At 40.7% G+C, this 21886-nt stretch overlaps 1 protein-coding gene across 1 annotated transcript in view; it reads left to right on the plus strand.

Annotated features, from left to right (window-relative positions):
* The first annotated feature begins 3973 nt into the window (after window positions 1–3973).
* Window positions 3974–21886, plus strand: part of LOC128251292 (neurofibromin-like) — a 29806-nt gene continuing 11893 nt past the window's right edge. Inside the window, exons 1-7 of the mRNA XM_052978168.1 lie at window positions 3974–4156; window positions 17723–17866; window positions 18370–18453; window positions 18818–18886; window positions 19453–19574; window positions 20282–20388; window positions 21427–21497. Coding sequence (XP_052834128.1) covers window positions 4097–4156; window positions 17723–17866; window positions 18370–18453; window positions 18818–18886; window positions 19453–19574; window positions 20282–20388; window positions 21427–21497 — 657 coding nt within the window. The 5' untranslated portion in view covers window positions 3974–4096. The remainder of the gene's footprint in view (window positions 4157–17722; window positions 17867–18369; window positions 18454–18817; window positions 18887–19452; window positions 19575–20281; window positions 20389–21426; window positions 21498–21886) is intronic.

Here is a 21886-nt window from a genome sequence, read left to right on the forward strand (position 1 = left end):
ATCTTTAGTCCCTTAAGATATAAAGACTGGGAAAGCCCCTGGCCCATCAGCAATTTCTGTTGAGCTAACGAAGGTGTTCGATTCACGGTGCTTTGTGAAGAATCAAGTTCTACAGACATTGTACAAGTGCTTCTGCTTGACTGTTGTTCAGCCATTTCAAGCACACGGACACCCGCACACACACACACACACAGACACACGTGCACACACACACGTGCGCACAGCCAGCCCACCTGTTCTGATGTGTACCTTAACAATCCTTTCTGGTAGAGGCACAAGACCTGAAATTCCTGGGAAGGGTGCTCGTTGATAACATGAAGGCCGACCCCAGCCCTGGTCCTCAACTCCTCCTTCCTTTATCAATCCGCAAAAGAACCAAAATACAAAGTTAGCCTCAGCAGAATTTGAACTGAGAAAGTAAAACTTTTTGTTGAGGTTGATGTTAATATCTTTGTAAAACAAATTACATGCAATTTTCATCCAGCAGACTAACGGTTCTACAGTCTAAAGATTCTGCAAACTAATGATTTTGCTGGCTAATTATTTAACAGGCTAAACGTTCTGCAGGCTCATTGCTTTAATGTTCAACTTAATAAGGGCAATCATTTTCTTCAATTCTTCTTGAGAAGAAGTATGAACCTTTGAAACCGTTGATCAAGGTTTCAAATCAGATGTAGCTTCATCTCTGAGAAAATCATCACACATGGGTAGGATGGCTTGACAGGAGCTACTCAGCCAGAGCTGGCCAGACTCCAGTTGTCTCTTGTAGCATGGCTGGATGCCCTTCCTCATTGCAACCACTTTACAGAGTGGCACTGGGTGATTTATATGTGCCACTGGCACAGGTATGTTTATACTACTCCAGTATGAGTGCATTTTATGCACCATCGTCACCTGGAAAGGACAGGCCTGTATGTATGGAAAACTGCTGGGAGCAGTGCCTTATGTAATCAATTGAAGGGTTGGCTTCTCCCTTTTTTGGTTTTTCAGCAATCTAAGCGAGAGCATCATCTGAAAGGGACACTACAGTTCTTACCTTTTCTTCTTCTCTGCCTACACACAACTTCCAAAGCACACTAAGAAGGTGTGAGCAACACACATTGTGTCATTGTTACTAAAAATGACTACTGCTATTCTTGTGTTACTAACCACTGCTGGCAAATAAAATTTATGAATATTTTTCTTTTCTCATCATTGTTGTTATTACACTGTCTCATTCTACTTTCAACCCTCTACATATGGCGACCCTGATGTGTACTTTAGAATCATATTTGGTGACCCTACACACATCCGTTACATAATTACATATACATACATATATATATATATGTATATATATATATATATATATATATATATATATATATATATATATCGCTTCAATATACCACGACGTCTAAAAAACTTTTGAACTTTTCCACTTTTGTAAACCTCCTTTATCATCCTTTTTTATTCTTTCTGTTGAAGAGCGTAGCTCGAAACGTCAAAGACTTTCCGTATTCCCGAGCGTCATACTAATATATACTTTTGTTATTTACACCACCTGTCCTCGTCTGTTGTTATTATTTGTATATTCTCCCATATATATATATATGTATATATCAAAATAAGCAACAGGATATCAAGTAGTAATGCAGTATGACCATTTCAAATGGCTCTATTTAATTGAACAAGGCAATCATTACATCAACTTAAATGCAATGCCATCTTCAGCTGCACAAAGAAATAAATGGAATTTTAACAAGTTGGACACATTAATATATATATATACACACACACATCTAATCAGCTAACCCTAACTCTAATGTTTTCTCACATGAAATCGAAAGGTAACCTAATCTTTCAGTCTTTCTAAAACAAAATAAAATAGAACTAAAATTTAAGGGTTTTCTGTTGGCAGGTTTTAATTGCAATCCTTCATTTCAGAGTTTCGAATCCCGAAGAGCTCGGCTTTACTTTTCATCCTTCCGGAGATCGATATGACCGATTTTACCCCACCACCCCCAACCTACAATTTCAGTCCTTGTGCCTGTATTAGAAGCAATTATTATTATTTCTTTTATGTCTTGTTTCAGTCACTGAATCGTCATCCTGCTGAATAAATCGATTCCAACGCGTTTCTTAAAGCTTGGAACTTATTCTATTAGTGTCTTTTGTCGAGCCACTAAGTTACAGAGACATAAAGAAACCAACACCGGTTGTGAAGCAGTGGTAGGGGGTCAAACACATTCATACGTCCATACATACATACATACATATGATGAGCTTCTTTCAGTTTCCATCTACCTAATCCACCCGCAAGGCTTTAATCCACCCGCCGAAGGTGTCACACGGTGGGACTGAACTCGGAATCGAGTGATTAGGAAGCGAACTTCTTACGGCACAGCAATGCTTTATGTTTTTTATTTTTTTAAAGGGAGATTTTAGATTTAATTGAGTTCGTTTTGCCCTGTATATGAAAATTTATTTCGATTCCTGAGATTATAAACGGTATATTCATCATAGTTAAGATGTGTCTTAACTGATATTACTACTCTACCAGCAGCTGCAGCAACAATTGTTGCAACTTCAACGCAGAGACTCTACTCTCCCTTTTCCCCGTTGCAACAACTGCTGGTTCTTCACATCAACTGCAGCTCACACAGACACACATGTCCGTACACTAAAGCACATACACACACACAGAGGTATATATGCTTACGCAGAAAAATTACACTACAACACACACATACATACAAAGAGAAATTCGTACATACATTAAAAACACGCACACACAGTGAAAGACATACACACAGAAAGTGTACATATACTTATATACACTAAAACGTATATACACACACACTGATACACACATACACACACACTTCCTAATTTGTCTCCGCCACCGCCACGCGCAATCTATAATGCACCTCCAACCCTCATTACTTTACTGTTGCTTCTCTCACCGCTACTCTAGCTACCACGACTGCACTATTAACTACCACCACCACTAATATTACTACTACTATTACTAACATTACTGCTGCTACTACTACTACTACTACCATTACGACACTTCAGTTATTTTTGTTTTCTTATGTTTTGTGTATGTTTTTAGGTGTTTTTTTATTTTTATTTCTTTATATCTTCAAGTGGTGGCAACCTCTCCGACGAAAGGAGTCGCCAATGCTACTGGCTTCCTGTTTCTTATCGTCTGATTAAGGAGAAAGAGAGAGAGAGAGGGAGAGAGAGAGAGAGAGAGAGAGAGAGTGGAAAAAGAGCGTGTGATGGAGATGAGAACATCGTCTGATTATGGAAAGAGAGAGAAGAATAGAAGATGGGAGAAAGATAGATTAAAATAGGGGTAGAGAAAGAGAGAGGAAGAAAGACAGAGATAGATAGAGAAATAAGAGAAAAAAAGCTAACATAGGGAAGGGAAAAAGAAAGAAAAACTGATAAAGAGAGGAGGAGGAGGAGGAGAAAACAAGAAATATTTATTTATTCATTTTTTCTGTTTTATTTTAATTCTGTCGCCGAGAATTGTCAAACGTTGTTGTTATGGTGGCGATGGCGGTGATATCATTATTATTATTATATTATTTATATTAAGAATATCATTATTATTGTAGTGGAGGAGGAGGACGACGTAGTGGCGGTGGTGGCGGAGGCGGCAAAAGAAGAGAAAGAGAAAATGGTCGTCGTGGGAATGGTGAGGGTGGCGGCGGTGGTGTTGGTGGTGGCAGTGGAGGCGGCAGCGGCAACGATGCTGTAGGAGGAAGAAGAGGAGAAGGAGTAACCCGTCGTCGTGGTAGTGTAGTAGCGGTGGCGGCGGTGGGAGGAGGAAGAAAAGATCATCGTGGTAGTGGCGGTGAAGAAGAAGAAGGAGGAGGAGGAGGTTGTCGTCGTCATAGTAGTCGAAGCGGCAGTCACAGTCGCAGTGGTGTGTGCAGTGGCAGTCGTCGTCGTAGCAGTGATAGTGTTGGTGTTGTTGGTAGTGGTAGTAGTAGTAGTGGTAGTGGTAGTGGTGGTGGCGGCGGCGGCGGTGTTGGTGGAGGTGGCGGTGGTGAACGTCGTCATCGCGGTGGTCGAGTCTCGCTGTCTCCTCTGCTGCGCGACCATGGCCTCACAGAAACCTGGAGAATGGGTGCAGTCTCTCATAGCCAGGTTTGATGCACAGGTAAGAAACACAAACACACATTTCATTGATGCTTCCCTCTTCTTCTTCTTCTTCTCCTCCTTTTTATTATATGTTGATCATCGTCTCCGATGTATTGAGATGTCGATCGAAAATGTCTCTCACTCTCTCCATACATATATATACACACATCTATCTATCTATATATATACATACCTATATATACACATCTATATATATATATATATACGTATATATATATACACATCTATCTATATATATATACACACACAGATATATAGATGGATAGATAGCTATACGATCATATGTATACACTCATATGTATACACATCGATGTCTGTATTTCTACTGAATTGTATGTATATAATAATGTATGTAGAGACCAAATATCAGTTACGGTGTGTATAATTATATTCCTGTCTGTCTATATGTATAGATGTATATACATCCAAGTATGTATGTATATAAACGACCATATATTTATGAATGTCTAGATTTACAGCTCTATCCCATTGAGTCGGTATATAATATGCTGTGTAGTTTACATACAAACGTATTCATGTCTTTATCTATATTTATATAGCTACCTCTATAAATCTTACTCGTATATATGTGTAGCTCGATCTGTCATGGATATATATATTTATAAATATACACACAACCATATATTTTATTGTTTCGTTTCGTTTCGTCTCCTCCATATTCCCTCTTTTCCATCCATCTGTCTTTCTTTCTTTCTTTCGACAGTCTTTCCTGCCTCCCACCTCCTACCCTCTTCTATTTTCTATCTCTCTCTTTCCCCCTCTATCTCTACTCCTCCCACTCTACCTCACCTTATTTCCTCCTCTACCCTCTCCTTCTCTCTCTCTCTTTTTTCTTTCTATATCTTTCTCTTCCTCCACCCGTTCCCCTCACTTCCGCTCGTCCTTCATTCCTAATGTCGTCACCCTCTTCCCTTTATCCCTTCACCTCACACTCTCTTCTATCATTCTCTCCTTCTCTTTCCCTCTCTCTCTTTACTTTTACCCCCTCCCCATCTTTCTAGCATTTCCTACTCACACCACCACCACTAACAACAACAACAACAACAGTTTGGACATCTTTGGGAATCCACAGCACGATCCGTGTGTGTGTGTGTGTGTATAGGGGTCGTGCTACAGGTCTATCTATATATATGTGTTTGTGAGTGTATATGTATTATATGGATCGTGCGGCAGATTGATATGTATATGTTGATCTGTATGTGTGTGTACATATATACACACACACAGAAATTAATGTACCGTGTATTTGTGTGTATGTATATGTAAATAGTCAAGTGTGTCTGCAAAAATACATAAATATGTGTATATTTGGGTCTCTAAACGAGTGTGTGTGTATATGTATATGGGAATTGTATTTATATGTGTATACACGTAGATTGATCTACATAGATGATGTGTGTGGGTGTTTATACATGTCTACGTGTGTATATGTAGGTTTAAATGTGTGCATATACATCCATGTATATGTGTGTGTGTGTGTGTGTATTTACATATGTATATACAGCCACATGTATAGTGGAAACCATTGAATTGTGATTATTTTGAAAAGGTACACGTTTGATAACAATAACCAGTTGATAATAATTCTTTTTGATGACAATAAACAGCCTCCACTCTTCACGTTTAGTTTATCCTTCGTCTCCGAAGGTGACCAAGATTATATCCATTAGGCACCAGTGGCACTTCTTAAAGAACCTCAACAATGGAAGAACCCATCCCACCTGTAGAATCTGATGGAGAGTCGCCAATTGTTCCATCATACTCTACACCCCCTGTGTGCCCTCGCAATCGAGGATCCTATCAAAATGGTAGTATTTTGTGGTGATAGTTGCACATGGTACCCTAAGCGAAGCACCTGCTGTTTCTGGCTCCAAGAAATTTCGTGTTTTGTGCAGGAGTGTAGCAAAGCTGCAACAGTCAAACTCTTTTTGCCTCTGATTTCCTGCACTTGGCATTGCTGTGTAGGTAACAAGTTTGCTACCCAAACATCTGGTCTTGAGTTCAATCCCACTGTGAGGGATCGTTTTAGATTATAGGACTGTGCCGACCAAAGCTATGAAAGTGTATTTGGTGGATGGAACTGAAAGAAGCCCATCATATGTGTGTATGTATGCATATATCTATGTGTGTTGTGTTCTCCTCCACAACAGCTTGAGAACTGATGATGGTTTGTTTACATCCCTGTAACTTAATGCTTTGGCAGAAGAACTGATAGAATAAGAACCAGATGAAATGAATACTGGGCACAGTTTCTTTGACTGACCTCTTTAACATGGAGCCCCAGCATGGCCACAGTCTGGTGCTTGAAACAAAGGATAAGAGACATATAGAATGGTTGGGGTGGGGGCTGCCCCAGCCGCACACTTTACATTTTATCACTGATTTCTGGATTACACAGAGGGAGGTCTTCTCTGGTCAAAACTTCACCTTTTTGCCTCTCATGTCCTGGATTATAGGGAGAAAGGGCTGCTTCACCTAAACACTTCATTTTGTTGGAGTGTCATGGTGAGGATGGCCCCTGTCAAACATTCACCTTTTTGTCTCTGATTTCGTTCACTGAGTGGTCTCTGTCTTGCAAGTTGCTTGGCAACCCACTGGTGCTGGTACCTCATAAAAAGTACCTGTGTTGATGTCGCATAAAAAGCACCCAGAACAACACTCTGTGATGTGGTTGGCATTAGGAAGGGCATCCATGCCAACACAGGCAATGGGGCCTGAGTCAGCTCTTTGGCTTGCCTAGCTCCTCTCAAACCATCCAGCCCATGGAAAGCAGATGTGAAAGGATGATGATGATGATGCTTGATAGGCAGGGCTCTTTCAAAGTTCCCTCTTCACAGAGGAAGGGCTGCTCCAGTCACTTTCCTTTTCTGTCTCTGATTTTCTGGGTTGTAGAGAGCTAGAATGGCTCCTGTCAAGTTTTTTTGTCTCTTTATTTCCAGGATTATACAGTATTTCTTAAGTCAAACACTTGTTCCTGATTTTTCTGGATTATTTTGAGAGAGAGAACTGTTCCATTCAAGCACTTTACTTTTTTTTTATCTCTGATTTCCAGCATTGTAGAGAGGGAAGATTATTCCAGCCAAACACTTTAATTTTTTTGCTCTCTGATTTCCTGGATCATATTGATGGAGGGCTACTCAATTCAAGCACTTCATGTTTTCGTCCCCTAATTTCCTGGAAGGGCTGCTCAACTCCAAAAACTTCACTTTTCACATTTGATTGCCTGGATTAAATTGATGGTGGGCTGCTTTAATTTAAACTCTTCATTTTTCTGCCTCTGAATTCCTGGATTATAACCGGATGGTTGCTCCAGGCAGCACTTTGCCTCTTCACCTCTGAATTCCTGGATTATACAGAGGGATGTTTGTTCAAGTCATACATTTTTTTCTCTCTCTGATTTCTTAGATTATAGAGATGGAGGGCTGCCCCAGCTAAAAGCTTCCCTTGGTTCTCTCTGGTTTCATGGATTATACAGAGTGACGATTGCTCCAGTTAAACAGTTGTCATTTTTTTGTCTCTGATTTCTTGGATTACATTGTTGGAACGGATGCTCAAGTTAATTGGTTCACTTTTATGTCTCTGATTTCCTAGGATTATACAGATCAAGAACTGCTCCTGTTAAACGCTTCACTCTTTTGACTTTGTAGTCTTTACCTGGCTTTGTGGGTAAGAAGCTTTTTGCCGAACCATGTGGTCTTGGGTTCATTTGCACTGACTGGCATCTTGGGCAAGTGTGTTCAACCATAGACCTGGCCCAACCAATGCTCTGTGAATGGATTTGGCAGACAAAAACTTTCTCTATGCACACTGACATTGTAGATCCATCAGAGAATACTTTTCTTCCTTTCTTTCTAGTCTTTGCATGTCTTCTGTATTCCCAGCCCAAGTTTCACAACCATATAGCATTGCTGCTCATACACAAGTATCATGTAATCTACCTTTCATTCTGAGAGAGAGGCCTTTTGTTACCAAGTAAAAGGCACCCAGTCCACTGGTGCTGGTGCCAAGTAAAAAACCACCAAGTCCACTCTATAAAGTGATTGACGTTAGGAAGGACATCCACCCACAATAACCCTGCTAAAGCAGACCTTGTCGGTGTTGATGCCACATAAAAAGCATCCAGTCCATTCTGTAAAATGGTTGGCATTAGGGAGGGCATTCATCTGTAAAACCTATGTCAAATCAGACAGCGAAGTATTTCTCTGGCTTCCCAGCTCCTGTCCAACCGTCCAGCCCATGCCAGCATGGAAGACGGATGGTGATGGTGGGTAAAAATTCTCTGAACTTTCTCCATCCAGTTCTTATTCTAGCAATTATACTTTAAGAGCATCCTCCTCCTCCTCATCCACTACAGCTAATTAGGTCACCTAAATAACAGAATCTATCTGCTACATCTAGGGAGCCTCTTGGGCATTTCCTGTGTGCTCTTATTATTTGTTGCTGCTGCACAGTCACCACAAATAAATTCCATCTTCTGTTAACCTTCCTGTGATTGCGCTGCACCTCGAAGGTCTCCATAGTCTGCATTGAGTACACTGTATGGAATTTCTATAGATCTCTGTGTTTGTTTGTATATCTATGTGTGTCATTGTGTTGTGTTTGTCCCCCAGAGCCATGTGACAACTGGTGTTGGTTTGTTTACATCCTTGTAAGTTAGTGGTCCGACAGAAGAATCTGATAGAACAAGCACCACACTTCACTGTTGTGATAGTTGCTTCGGTAATGAAGTGTGGAGCTGATAAGTGAAGATAAATTTCGTTGGCTGCATGAATAATAACAGAAACACATTCATCATCATTTAGCGTCTGCTTTCCATGCTGGCATGGGTTGGACAGTTTGACTGAAACTGCACCAGACATTTCAATCTAGTTTGGCATGATTTCTATAGCTGGATGTTCTTCCAACCACCCCAAGTATGTAATGGGTACCTTTTATGAGCCAGTTATGCGACACTGGTGTTGACTTTGCCCATGATCTCACTTGGCTTGACGGGTCTTCTCAGGCACAGCATATAGTCAAAGGTCTTGGTCACTAGTCATTGCCTCCGTGAGGCCCAACGTTTGAAGATCATGTTTCACTGTCGCATCCCATGTTTTCCTGCATCTGCCTCTTTCACAGGTTCCCTCCACAGTTAGAGATCAGCACTTCTCTACACAGCTCTCCTCCTCCATACGCGTTACATGACCATAAGTATACCAAATGAAACACTAGCTCTGCTCGTTCTGTATATGATTTCCTGGTCCAGTCATGCAGTATCTGAGATGCTGCTGCCTCGAATGCTTTGCATGGGGCCCAGCCCTTCATGTCTAAGAGTGATGTTTTCTTCTGTTACTGGAGCAGGTAGGTTCTCCACAGGTTGTTCACATCTGGCTGGGTTATCTACCAGTTTCAGCATAATTTCAGCTCTGTGCGCAACCAGTGCACAGCATCTCTTGCACTGGAGCCTTCATAGTGCATGATGATGATGTGCAGCATTGAACAAACCAGCATCGTGTCACAGCAGGATGTAACTCCCCCCCCCCTCAACTCCCTTCCAACCCTGCTGTGTGATAGAGTGAGAAGAGTGCTAGAGCAAGTAAGCACCCTTGTTTAATTCCATTAGTCAGATATGTCTGTCTGTCTGTCCATCTATCTATCTATCTGTCTGTGTGTGTGTGTGATGGTAGTCTCTCATAGTCTCGGGAAGATGGTTCTGCAAGTTCTTGCTAAATAACCTGTATAAAATGGTTTGTTTTATGAAGATCAACTGTTTGTGCTGTACACGTGCTCAGTCCCTCCATCAAATTGATGTTTCCTGAACAGGTGCATCGTGTACCACATGTCAAGTGTGGAAGTGATTGCAGAGCAACTTGAGATGAAACACAACAGCCCACCCGGTCTAGGAACTGAAACCATGACCTCACAGTGGTAGGAGCAACACCCTAGCCACTAGCCCATGTGCCCTCATATAAGTGCATATTATGTCTCTTATGAGGCCCAGGTATATTTGTACCAGGGGCAGACTGAGAGTATTAAGGGCCCTCGGGCATAACTGTTTACCGGGCCCCTTAGCATTGATATCAGTAGAGTTAACATGTAGAGAGTGGGCCCTTCAGAGCTCCAGGCTCTTGGGCAATGTCCGATTGACCGACGGCTCAGTCCACCCTTGATTTGTGCTGTTGAGAAGTTTGCTTGCTGACCACATGGTTTTGGGTTCAAGTGTACTGCATAGCACCTCTAGCAAATGTCCTCTACTACAGCCCAGAGCTAACCAAAATCTTTTGGTAGATGGAAACTGGGCTAAGTTCCAGCATTAGAGGTTAGATGCAGGGGGATGGCCTGAGTGCGTCTCACAACCTGTATACAAAGCTGCACTCAACAATGAGTTTAGAGACTATAAATTAGAGAAGACGATCTCATTTGTATAATGATGATTCTCATTTTAAGCCATCATCTAATGCTTAGCAAAGGATACACTTATGCATTCACATACATATATACACTTATATTTGCATGTTTGTCCGTCGGAACGACAAGGACCTCATAGTCATCCTTAAGGACGTCTGATGACTTGCATGGTGAGTTTGTTTAAACAGTCAGCTTCACTCTCTTGTCTGTGACCATCTTCAATCCAGTAGCAAGACGAGGTCAAGACAACTGGGGGATGGAGACAGTACTAAATCCACTCTCAAGGCATTGGTCAACTTGAATCTATAGAATCTAGAGTAGAAGAAACTTGGCCAAGGTGCCACACACTGGGATTGAACCCAAGATTACATGGTTGGGAAGCAAACTTCTTAACCACATCTTTTGGGCTTTTTTTTTCGTCCTGAACAGATGGCTGGCATTGTTGATGCAATGAGTGTCTTAATTTTCCAGGAAACAAAGCATTTTTGTTGGTGGTTGACAAATGAACAGGGACATTCTTGCCTTGTGATACAGGAATGATAACCTCTTGGATTGATATACCCAGTGCAACCTCTTGGATTGATATACCCAGTGCACCCTGTAAAATGGTTGGTGTTAAAAAGGGCTTCCAGATGTAGAACCCTTTTTCAGGTAATATACAAATAATAGGCCTTCTATAAGGGCTGTGATTTTTGAGTGAGAGCTGTCTTGGGCTGTGACAAACTGTCCAAACCATGCCAGCATGAAAATTACCACCACCACCACCACCACCATCTTGATTATCATAATCATCATTATTATTTTCATGTTAGATGATTTGACAGGGGCTGGTGAGCCAGAAGAGTGTATGAAGGGCCACTGCCTGCTTTGACATAGTTTTTTAATGGCTGGATACCCTTCCTAGTGCCAACCACTTTATAGAGTGTATTGAGTGCATTTTATGTGGCACCAGCACCAGTGAGGTCAGCAAGTAAGTCAAGTAAACAAGGAGCATCTCTGTCATACGAGCTTTTTGTTATTTGTGGTCGAGTCTTCCATGAAAAACATGAGACCATGTTGCTTGGATGGTCAAGGCCTGGAATTTGTGGCGAAGGGGACAGTTGATGTAATCGGCTCCAGTACGCAACTGGTACTTATTTTATCAACCCTGAAAGGATGACAAGCAAAGCCAACCTTGGCGCAATTTGAACTCAGAATATAAAAATGAACAAAATACTGCTAAGCACACAGTGTTGAAGAAGAGGTGGGTGACAGCTGTAAAACCAAGTCAGATGATAGTACGAGTACCCCAGTCTGTGGGAGTAGCGCCTCCACCCCCCTACCCCCTTACTAAATATGGAAACATGCAGATCATGGGAGCCTGTCCAACCCATGCTAGCATAAAAAGTGTACGTGAACTGATGACGATATGTGTGTATGTATACACACAACATACATGCATGCATTAATTCATATATACAGAGGTGAATCAAACTGTTTTTAATATTAATATATGTAACTCCTACAAAACGCGTTGAGTACTCCTTTCTTTCGTTTGTCCATTCATCCGTGCACCACTTTACATAATTTTTTTTCTTTTTATTCTGTAATCTATATTTTTTTTCGTATTCCATGTAAATATCTTAAGTGTACCTGTTTTAACTACCTGATTACCTCCCATTCTCTGTGTGTGATGCCTCGAGCATAGCCCTTTGTTGGAAAGGGGAAAGGGAAAAGTTTGCATGCTCACACGGACCTTCTAGGTCCTTCCAACTAATTTGGAGTACCTGATTCATGGATCTTCGTACTCCAGCCTTGGATTATATTACTTTTAAATTCTTTCAGAATATGTCATTTCTGCACCTTTGGTTTTGTATGTATATTATTTATTTATTTAAAGGTCACAATACATGGATTAAATAGTTTCATATTCTTGAGGCACAAACTAAAGAAATTGAATAATAGAAGAAACTATTATTAGTGCTTTAATGCATGTATTGTGACTTTTAAATAAATAATATCTCTTGCCAGATGGAGTACTTTTTTTGTTGAATTTTCTATCACGGATCAATACATATGTGTATATATATATATATATATATATATATATATATATATGTGCGTGTGTGTATTTTATCGATCCTGAAAGGATGAAAGGCAAAGTCCACCGGGGTCGATAAAATTAGTACCAGTTACACACTGGGGTCGATGTAATCGACTTAATCCCTTCCCCCAAATTTCAGGCCTTGTGCTTCCATCAGAAAGGGTATATGTATGGATATATGTAATGTATGGATGTGTTACTGTTTTCCTGTCTTCAACATCATTGTAAGCATTGACTCTTGTTTCCAGTCTTCCCTGAAAATCATGTCTCACTATGGGGAAATAGGACTTTCCTTGGAAACAGGTGATGGTTGGTGACAGGAAGGGCATCCAACTGTAGAAAAATCTGCCCTTAACAAATTCTGTCCAACCCATGCAAGCAGGGAAAAGTGGATGATGATAACGATGCAGTGTGAATGTTTAGGCAAGTTTCAATCTCATCCCACCATCCCATCTCTTTACTTCCTTCTCAGCATCCCATCCTCCAAAACCAGGCAGCATTTTAGGTTTCATACAATGTCTAAGAGCTGTTTCGGTTCCTTTTGTTTTGTCTTTTAGATGGCATAAAACTTGGATTGACCCCAACTGCTTCATGATTGACCCCAGGTGCTGTATAGTTAAAACTGAACTCAAAACTACCTGGTCAGGAGATGAACTCATTAGCCACCCAGCCATGCTTGCGCCTGTCTGTGTGTGTGTGTGTGTGTGTGTGTGTGTTTTATCTTGTTTCAGTTATTTGACTGTGCCCATACTGGAACATTGCTTTGATGGGTTTTAGTCAAACAAATTGATCCTAATACAATTTTTTGTTTTTTTTTAAAGTCTGGTACATAATATGTCGTTCTGTTTTGATGAACCTCTAATTTGCAGGATGTAAACAAACCAACACCAGTTGTCAAGATGTGGTGGGGAACACAGACACATTCATGCACACACACACACATACAACAAGCTTCTTTCAGTTTCCATCTACCAAATCCTTTCACGAGGCTTTGAAAGTAGAGAACTCTTGCTCAAGGTTCTGCATAGTGGGACTGAACTCGGAACCATGTGGTTGGGAAGCGAACTTCTTACCACACCTGCTCCTCTATTCATATCTATATGTCTATATCATCATCATCCATTGTCCATGCTGGCATGGGTTGGACAGTTTGACCAGGGCTGCTAAGCTGCACCAGACTCCAGTCTGCTTTGGCATGGTTTCTGTGACTGGATGCCCTTCCCCATGCCAACCACTCTGAGATTGTGTGCTGGGTGCTTTTTTAAATGGCACTGCATGGACACTTTCATGTGGCATCAACCCAGGATTGTTGCAGGTTAATCATCACTTTGGGTGTGGGGGTGCAATCTTAACATTTCTACTGCAGAGTACAGGTCTTCTTGAGTATAGCATGGGCCCAGGTGTCTTCATTCTTTGTCATCTCACCTGAAAGGTTCAGCATCCTGATGTCATTCTTCAGCACTTTGTCCCACTTCCATGTGTTACATCTACTTTGAGACATCAGCACTTCTTTATGGAGCTGTCAGCATCCATCCGCATCACATGACCAAACCAGCATGGTCTTCTCTCCTGCACTCAACATCTAATCCCTCTTATGCCTAACTTCTCTCTCAGAGCACTAGCTCTCTATTAAACATGTGCACTTACATTACCCATCCAGCAAAGCATACTAACCTCATTCCTCTCTAGCCTTCACATGTCCTCTGCATTCAAGGCCCACATCTCACTACCATGTAGAATTGCTGTCCATATACATACATACATCATACAATCTTCCTTTCACTCAGAGAGAGAAACCTTTTGTGGCCAACAGAGGTAACAGCTCACTGAATTTCCTCCACCCTATTCTTATTCTAGCTGTCGCACTCTCTGTGCATCCTCCCCCCACTACTAATTTGGTCCCCGAGGTAGAGGAAATTACCCACCCCTTCTAATGATCCATTTGAGAGAATCAGTTTCCCCGAATCTCTATCGGTTTTATGGATCCAGTGCCTCTTCCACGTAGGGACTCTACCTTCTCTCATCATCTTCCTGTTATTCCTCTCCACCTCTATGTCTGTCTTTTATCATTCACCTGTTTCAGTCTGCAGCCATGCTGGAGCACTGTGCTGGTGGGTTTTAATGGAATGAATTGTCTCCAGTACCTATTTTTGGGTTTTTGAAGTCTGGTACATAATCTGCCAGTCTTTTGCAGAACCACTAAGTTACAGGATGTAAACAAACCAACGCCAGTTGTCAAGTGATGATGGGAAGCAAACACACAGACGCAGCTTAGTGTTTTGGATATCGACTCATGATTGTAAGATGGTGGAATGTTTTGGTCTTGAGCAAGACACTTTATTTCATGTTACTCCAGACCAATCACAGGCAGAAACGAGTTGTACCTGTAATTCAAAAGGGGCCAGCCTTGTCACTTTCTGTGTGTCATGTTGAATCTCCCTGAGAACTATGTTAAGTGTATATATGTCTGTGCAGCGCTCAGCCACTTCCATGTTAATTTCACAAGCAGGTTGTTCCATTGATCAGATCTACTGGAACCCTTACCATCTTAACCGATGGATTACCTGTATGTATACGTAGCCCGGGGCCATTGCAGAAGACACTTGCCTAAGGTGCTGCGAAGCAGGACTGACTCCAAGTCCACGTTTTGGAAGGAAACTCCTTAACCCTCATAACAGCATCTACACATGTAAGATTCTGTGTGTTTGTGTGTAAATCTGCTGCTCCAGTATGTCCAATATAATAACGTTGACATTCCTTAACGTCGGTGCAGGTTGGCACCTGTGGAATTGTTGGTGGTGGTGGAGGCTTTCGGGGGAGGAAGAAGATGTCGAAATCGTTTTGGTCTCGAGTTGACAGCTGATGCTGCTGCTGTTGCTACAGATGTTTCTCAACCACGAGAGAGGTCACTGCCTTGCCTGCTTCTCCTGTAACACAACATCAGATTGAGGGAGAATGTGTTTATAACGACAGCATAATGGTGGCGATGGCGATGCTTCGCTTCCTTCTTCCTCTCTTTCTCCATCGTCCCTCTTTCGTTCGTATGTTCGTTCCTTCGTTCCTTCCTTCCTTCCTCCCTCTTCATTTCGTTTTCTTCCCTCAATCTTTCCTTCTCAATCTCTCTTCTTTTCAAACCCTCCACTCTTTCGTTTTCTATCGTCTGCAAGCTTCCTCCCCCCTCTCTCTCTCTCTCTCTTTATTTCCACCGTCCACTTCTCCCCCTCCCCTGTCATCCATGTTCTGTTCTTCCTCTCATTACTTCTACCGTCTCTCTCTCTCTCTCTCTCTCTCTCAATCATCTCTTGCCCCTCTTTGATTCCGCCCTCTCTCTCCTGTCTTCCTTTCATCCTCCTCCTCCTCCTCTCACTCTCTGTTTCTCCCTCCCATCCTCTCTGCCTCTTTTACTCTACCTTCTACTACAAGCCAAAACCGTTTGCCTCGTTGTCATTCCTCCGCCATTCACCATTCTTCTCTCTCTCTCTCTCTCTCACTCTGTCACTTTTCTTCCTTCTTCCCTCCCTCTCTCTTTCTATCGTTTGCTTGCTCCCTTCCTCCCACATCTACCATTTCACTCATTACACCTCAGAACGACTGCTTCGTTTTCTCCCTCCCCCTCTCTTATTCACACAAGCACACACCCACTCACTCCTACTCTCTCTACACACCTCCTTCATTCCTCTTTCTCTCTATTTATATAAATATCTACGTACATAGCTACTTATTCTCCCTCCTACTCTTCCTATTTCTTCCACCATTTCCTTCATTCTTCCTTCCCCCTCTTTCACTCAATCTTACCTCTTCTCCAACCCCCTCTCCCTCTTCCTCCTAGCGCAACACCTCATGAATATTCATGAATTACATCATATTACGCTTAATCCCTCAATTGAAACAGTTTTTTTTTCTGTCGTCGCATCTTGTTTTTAACCCCTGGTCAGACTTCATCCGGCAAATTTATGATCAAAGGCGTTCCAGGCATGGCTATTCTATATTAAAAACAAAATTATGATATATCTTGGGAACTACACTGTTTAGCGCGTGTTTGTGTTTGTGTGTGTGTGTGTGTGTGTATAATTCTATTCTTCTAATGATTTCAGTCGGGGTGGGGAATGCGGCTATGCTGGAGCACCGCCTTTATTGATTTTCTTTCGGTTCTGTTGACACTTTATGGAAGGAAGTTGGTCTCTGATTGAGTTTGTAGCAGCTGATCTTCTTCGAGTGTATCCTCGAATGGTTGGCTGGTCCGGTGCCGTCGTTACGAGTTTAGTCAATTTAAAAAAAAAAAGTCTTTCAGTAGAAGCCCCTTTTATATTTCATTCGGTTCTTTACGTTCTGAGTTCAAATTCCACCGAGATCGACTTTGCCTTTCATCCTTTTGGGGTCAATAAATTATGTACCAGTTACATACTGGAGTCAAAGTAATCAACTAGCTTCCTCCCCTAAAATTTCAGGCTTTGTGCCTATCATAGTAAACATTGAGCTGGCTGAATTGTTAGCACGCCAGGCACAGTGCTTAGCAGCATTTTGTCATCTGTGTTCAATATCCACCGAAGTCAAGTTTACCTTTTGTCCTTTCAGGGTCGATAAATTAAGTACCAGTCAAGTACTGGGGGGTGATGAAATTGACTATCCTCTCCCCACAAATTCCAAGCTTTCTGCCTATAGTAGAAAGAATTAGTATTAATATTATCATTGGCTCCCGTGCCGGTGGCATGTAAAAAGCACCATCTGATCGTGGTCAATGCCAGCCCCCTCTGGCCCCTGTGCCGGTGCTATGTAAAAAGCACCCACTACATTCTTGGAGTGGTTGGCGTTAGGAAGGGCATCCAGCTGTAGAAACACTGCCAGATCAGACTGGAGCCTGGTGCAGCTTCCTGGCTTCCCAGACCCCAGTTGAACCGTCTAACCCATGCCAGCATGGAAAACGGACATTAAACGAAGATGATGAAAAATAGGACATTGAATGATGTTGATGTAAAGAAATATTTTGTAAAAAGAATTTTTTTTTTTTTCTGTTTTTCCCTGAAATAAAATGAATCTCATTTCTGATTTGTGTTTCCTGTTTTTGTTTTCCAGTTACCTGTGAAAAAAGGCCAACACACAACCCAGTCCATTCAAAATGTGGAGCAAAACAAAGAATGTCTTATTAATGTTAGCAACTACAAATTCTCATTGGTTATCAATGGACTTACCAAAATATTACAGTCCATTTCCAATACGGTATGTCTAGAGAAATGGTTTCAACACATTTTCTTCTTTTTCTGAAAAGCTAAAACAAGGCAAGTCATAAGAAATAAAAAGAAGTTGATGGCCTGTCGTGGGTATCTTTTTTCCTGTCACCAGCACTGGCCGTGACCATGTTTTTCCTTGATGTGTCTTCTCAAGCGAATCACCAGAAGCCTTGGATGCTTGCCATTGCCTCTGTGATACTCAACACCTGAAAACCACATTTCACCATCTTGTCCAGCAAAAGAGCAAATATGCATTAGTATATTAAGATGGTGTTCAGAACATAATAAAAGACCATTCTATATATGTTGGTATAATTAAGATGGTATTTGAGACAATACAGAACAAAATTATTCTTATATCGAATCATGGTTGTAATTTTTTTAGATATGAACACTTTATAATGAGAAATTTTGTATGCAATAAGCAAGTATTGTCTGGGTTTGTATGGAAAGAATTAACGGATTTTATAAATGATTTCCCTTGAATTGTAGAGATTAAATGGACCCGAAGTTGAACGGAACTTTTTTGAGTCACAGTTGATAATTTTGGACACTTTGGAACAGGTACTAAACTCGGTAAGTAGGAACACTCCCTTGTATTTCCAGCCTTTATTGGTACTGTCACCTCCAACCACACCCTCTTATAAATTCTCTTCCCTTTCTCTCTCTCCAACCATTCCCTCACAACAGGTAACTTTTAGTACCCAAAGATGGACAAAGGGTGAAGAAGAAAACCTTTTGTCCTTCCCTGAAAAAAGGACTTTGGCCCCAAATATTGCCAGCTTTTCTCTTGATACAGTTCAAACTTAAGAAACTTTAAATTTTCCATCTCTATCTGTCTGTCTCTCCCTCCCTCCCTCTCTCTTACATATTTATATATATATATATATATATATATATACACACACATATACACATACGTATATTTTCTTGTCTCCAGCAACCCAAAGACACAAGCCGATTAGATGAAGCTATGTATGTGAAGCTGCTACTGCCTGAAATTTGTAAAGTAAGTCTTTTCTTTAAAAATTCATGATGTTGTTGTTGTTGTTTAACCTCAAGTCAGGCCCTGATGGAGCAGACTTAATCAAGTGTTGTGACCCCTAGGGCTTGAGAAAATGGGAAAATAAAAGTGTAATTCAAGGGAGATTTGGCTGTTATTTCTGACACGGCTTCCTTGTTACATGTTGACTCTAGAACATAACATAGAAACCTTTCATGGTTTTTGGGAGCAGGGTCGGTCAAGTACCTTTCATGTAGTGGGGGGGGGGTCACTAATTGTCTTGCTTCCCTCTCCTGGTCTTGTGCCAAAATTTGTAGCCAGAGCATCAGAAAAAATGCTTGCTTTGTGGTATTCGCCCTGGCTCTTACCATTCTGGGTTCAAATTCTGCTGAGGTAGACTTTGCTTTTCATCTTTTGGGGTTGATGAAATAAGTACCAGTTATGCACTGGGGTCAATATAATCAACACATTCCCTCCTGCAAAACTGCTGCTCTTGTGGCAAAATTTCAAACCGTTATTTATATTATTGTTGTTGATGTTGTCCTCCTTATATTATTTCCTGTCTTTTTCAGTGTCTTAACTGGTCCACAGAAACCACGCCCCTTGCCCTACAGCTGAAAACCTTAGCTTCCAAAGTGTTATATGCTCTCAGTCAAAATAACTTCACAGCTGTCTTTCACAGAATTTCAGCACGGTAAGTCTTCTTTCTTTCTTTCTTTCTTTCTTTACTCCTCCCCCTCCTCCTTCTTCTCTGGTGATGACATGGTGGTTGTGATATGGTTTGGAGTGGTGTGTATCTTGCTTTGGTGTGGTGTGTTGTAATCTGCTTTGGTTGCCTTGTGATGTGCTATGCTCTCCACTCCATCTATCCAACCAAGGTAGATGGAGCCACTGCATTGCTGTATTGCCTCCAGTAAAGGTTGTGTAACAGCCAACCGACCTCTGATGGTTAACTATCTGTTTGTCTGTCCTCCCTTTTTGTTTTTTCACAGAATCCCCCATTTTCGAGTACGGAATTTCTGATTCTGCAAAAAAATAAAAACGGCATTTTAAAATTTTAATTCCCCCACCAATAATAGTTAAAATTAACATTTTAAAATGCCGGTTTTTTTTTTCTTTGCAGAATCAGAATCTCCACACTCAAAAATGGGGGATTCTGTAAAAAAAAAACCCCAAAAACGAAAGTGGGTGTGGTCCACATTCTTTATGTTCGCCCTATATACCTATCTACCTGTCTTTCTGCCTGTTCATCTGACCATCCATCTTTCTCTCTCATGCTTACATCTATTTATTCATATGTCTGTTTGCCTCCTCCTTGCTGTCCCCTATTGTCTCCGTCTGCTCTCCCCTCCCGTTGTCCCCTCTGCCTTCTCTCACGTTTCTCCTTATTTCCCGTTTCAGATTAACGACCTTATCAACGTGTAGTGAGGACCAATCAGATCTCTCAGATTTGGACTTGATACAACACATAAATGTTGACATGATACGACTTATTAAGTTGTTCAATGGTAACGTTACATGCTTCAAACATTGATTAAATTCTTCAACAAATTTGAAACCATTATTATTTTTATTATTTTAGGATTTTACTTACTTTGGTCAGTTCTGTGAGAGTGGACAGTAACCTGTTGTCAAAGGTCTCCCAGGGTCTCTTTCTACAAATTATGAGACTTGGTACTTAGATGTTAAATTTCATGCAAGATACTTCACACCCAAGTACCTAGGTGGGTACTCAACACCCAAGTACCTCAGAATCCAAGCTGTCCCCAATAGAGCAGTTTTTGGGGGCCAGCTCTGCTTCTCAGTGTTCCAAGTGTCCCCTACAACTTCTGCGATAACAGTTACCTTCCTCATTGTCCCCATTCTTGTAATTTTGTCTTTTAGTAACTTGTGTTTTGCCAAATTATTATTTTGATAGAAATGGCAATCTGGCAGACATGTCCGGTGGTATTTCGTCTGTCTTTATGATCCGAGTTCAAATTCTGCCAGGGTCAACTTTGCCTTGCATACGTTCAAGGGTTGATAAATTAAGTACCAGTTGTATACTGGGGTTGAAGTAGTCGACTGGTCCCTCCCCCCCAAAAAAATTTCAGGTCTTGTGTTTATAGTAGTAAGGATTATTATTATTATTATTATTATTATTATTATTATTATTATTATTATTATTATTATTATTTTATGTTTGACTTTTGCTTTGCATTTGTACAAGTTGGATCCAAGTCTCACCCAGAGACCTCAAGAGACAACAAGTTAGAAGTTCATGTAGGAGTTAGAAGTTAGAAGTTATTATTATTATTGTTATTATTATTATTATTGTTCATTATTGTTATTATTATTATTGTTCATTATTATTGTTATTATTATTATTATAATTATCATTATTATTGTTATTATTATTATTATTATTATTGTTATTATTATTATTATTATTATTATTATTATTATAATTATCATTATTATTATTATTATTGTTATTATTATTATTATTGTTATTATTATTATTATTATTATTATTATTATTATTATTATTATTATTATCGTTTCAGAAATCAGCTCCAAGTTCAAAACGTTGAAACAGAAATCAGTAATCTACACGCTAGCACACAACCTAGAGAAGGTTTGCTCACTTTCTTTACAATCGTTCTTTGTTGTTGTTCTGCTAGTTGTAGTAGAGGTAGTAGTAGTAGTAGTAGTTGTCGTTGTGGTTGGTGTTGTACTTGTTGTATTTGTTGTTGTTGCCTTTGTTGTTGTTGCTTATGCTGTAGATGTTGTTGAGGAGTAACCAATGGCGATAGAGTACAGCCTATACACCACCACTGTCCATACACATTCCCTCTATACCACTACCATCATTATACACCCTCTCTATACCATCTCTGTCTATATACACCATCTATATAGCAACCCTGTCTGTATACACCCTCTCTATACCACCTCTGTCCATATACACCATCTATATAGCAGCCCTGTCTGTATACACCCTCTCTATACCACCTCTGTCCATAA

The sequence above is a fragment of the Octopus bimaculoides genome, chromosome 30 (assembly GCF_001194135.2).
Source record: "Octopus bimaculoides isolate UCB-OBI-ISO-001 chromosome 30, ASM119413v2, whole genome shotgun sequence".
NCBI classification, from domain to species: domain Eukaryota; kingdom Metazoa; phylum Mollusca; class Cephalopoda; order Octopoda; family Octopodidae; genus Octopus; species Octopus bimaculoides.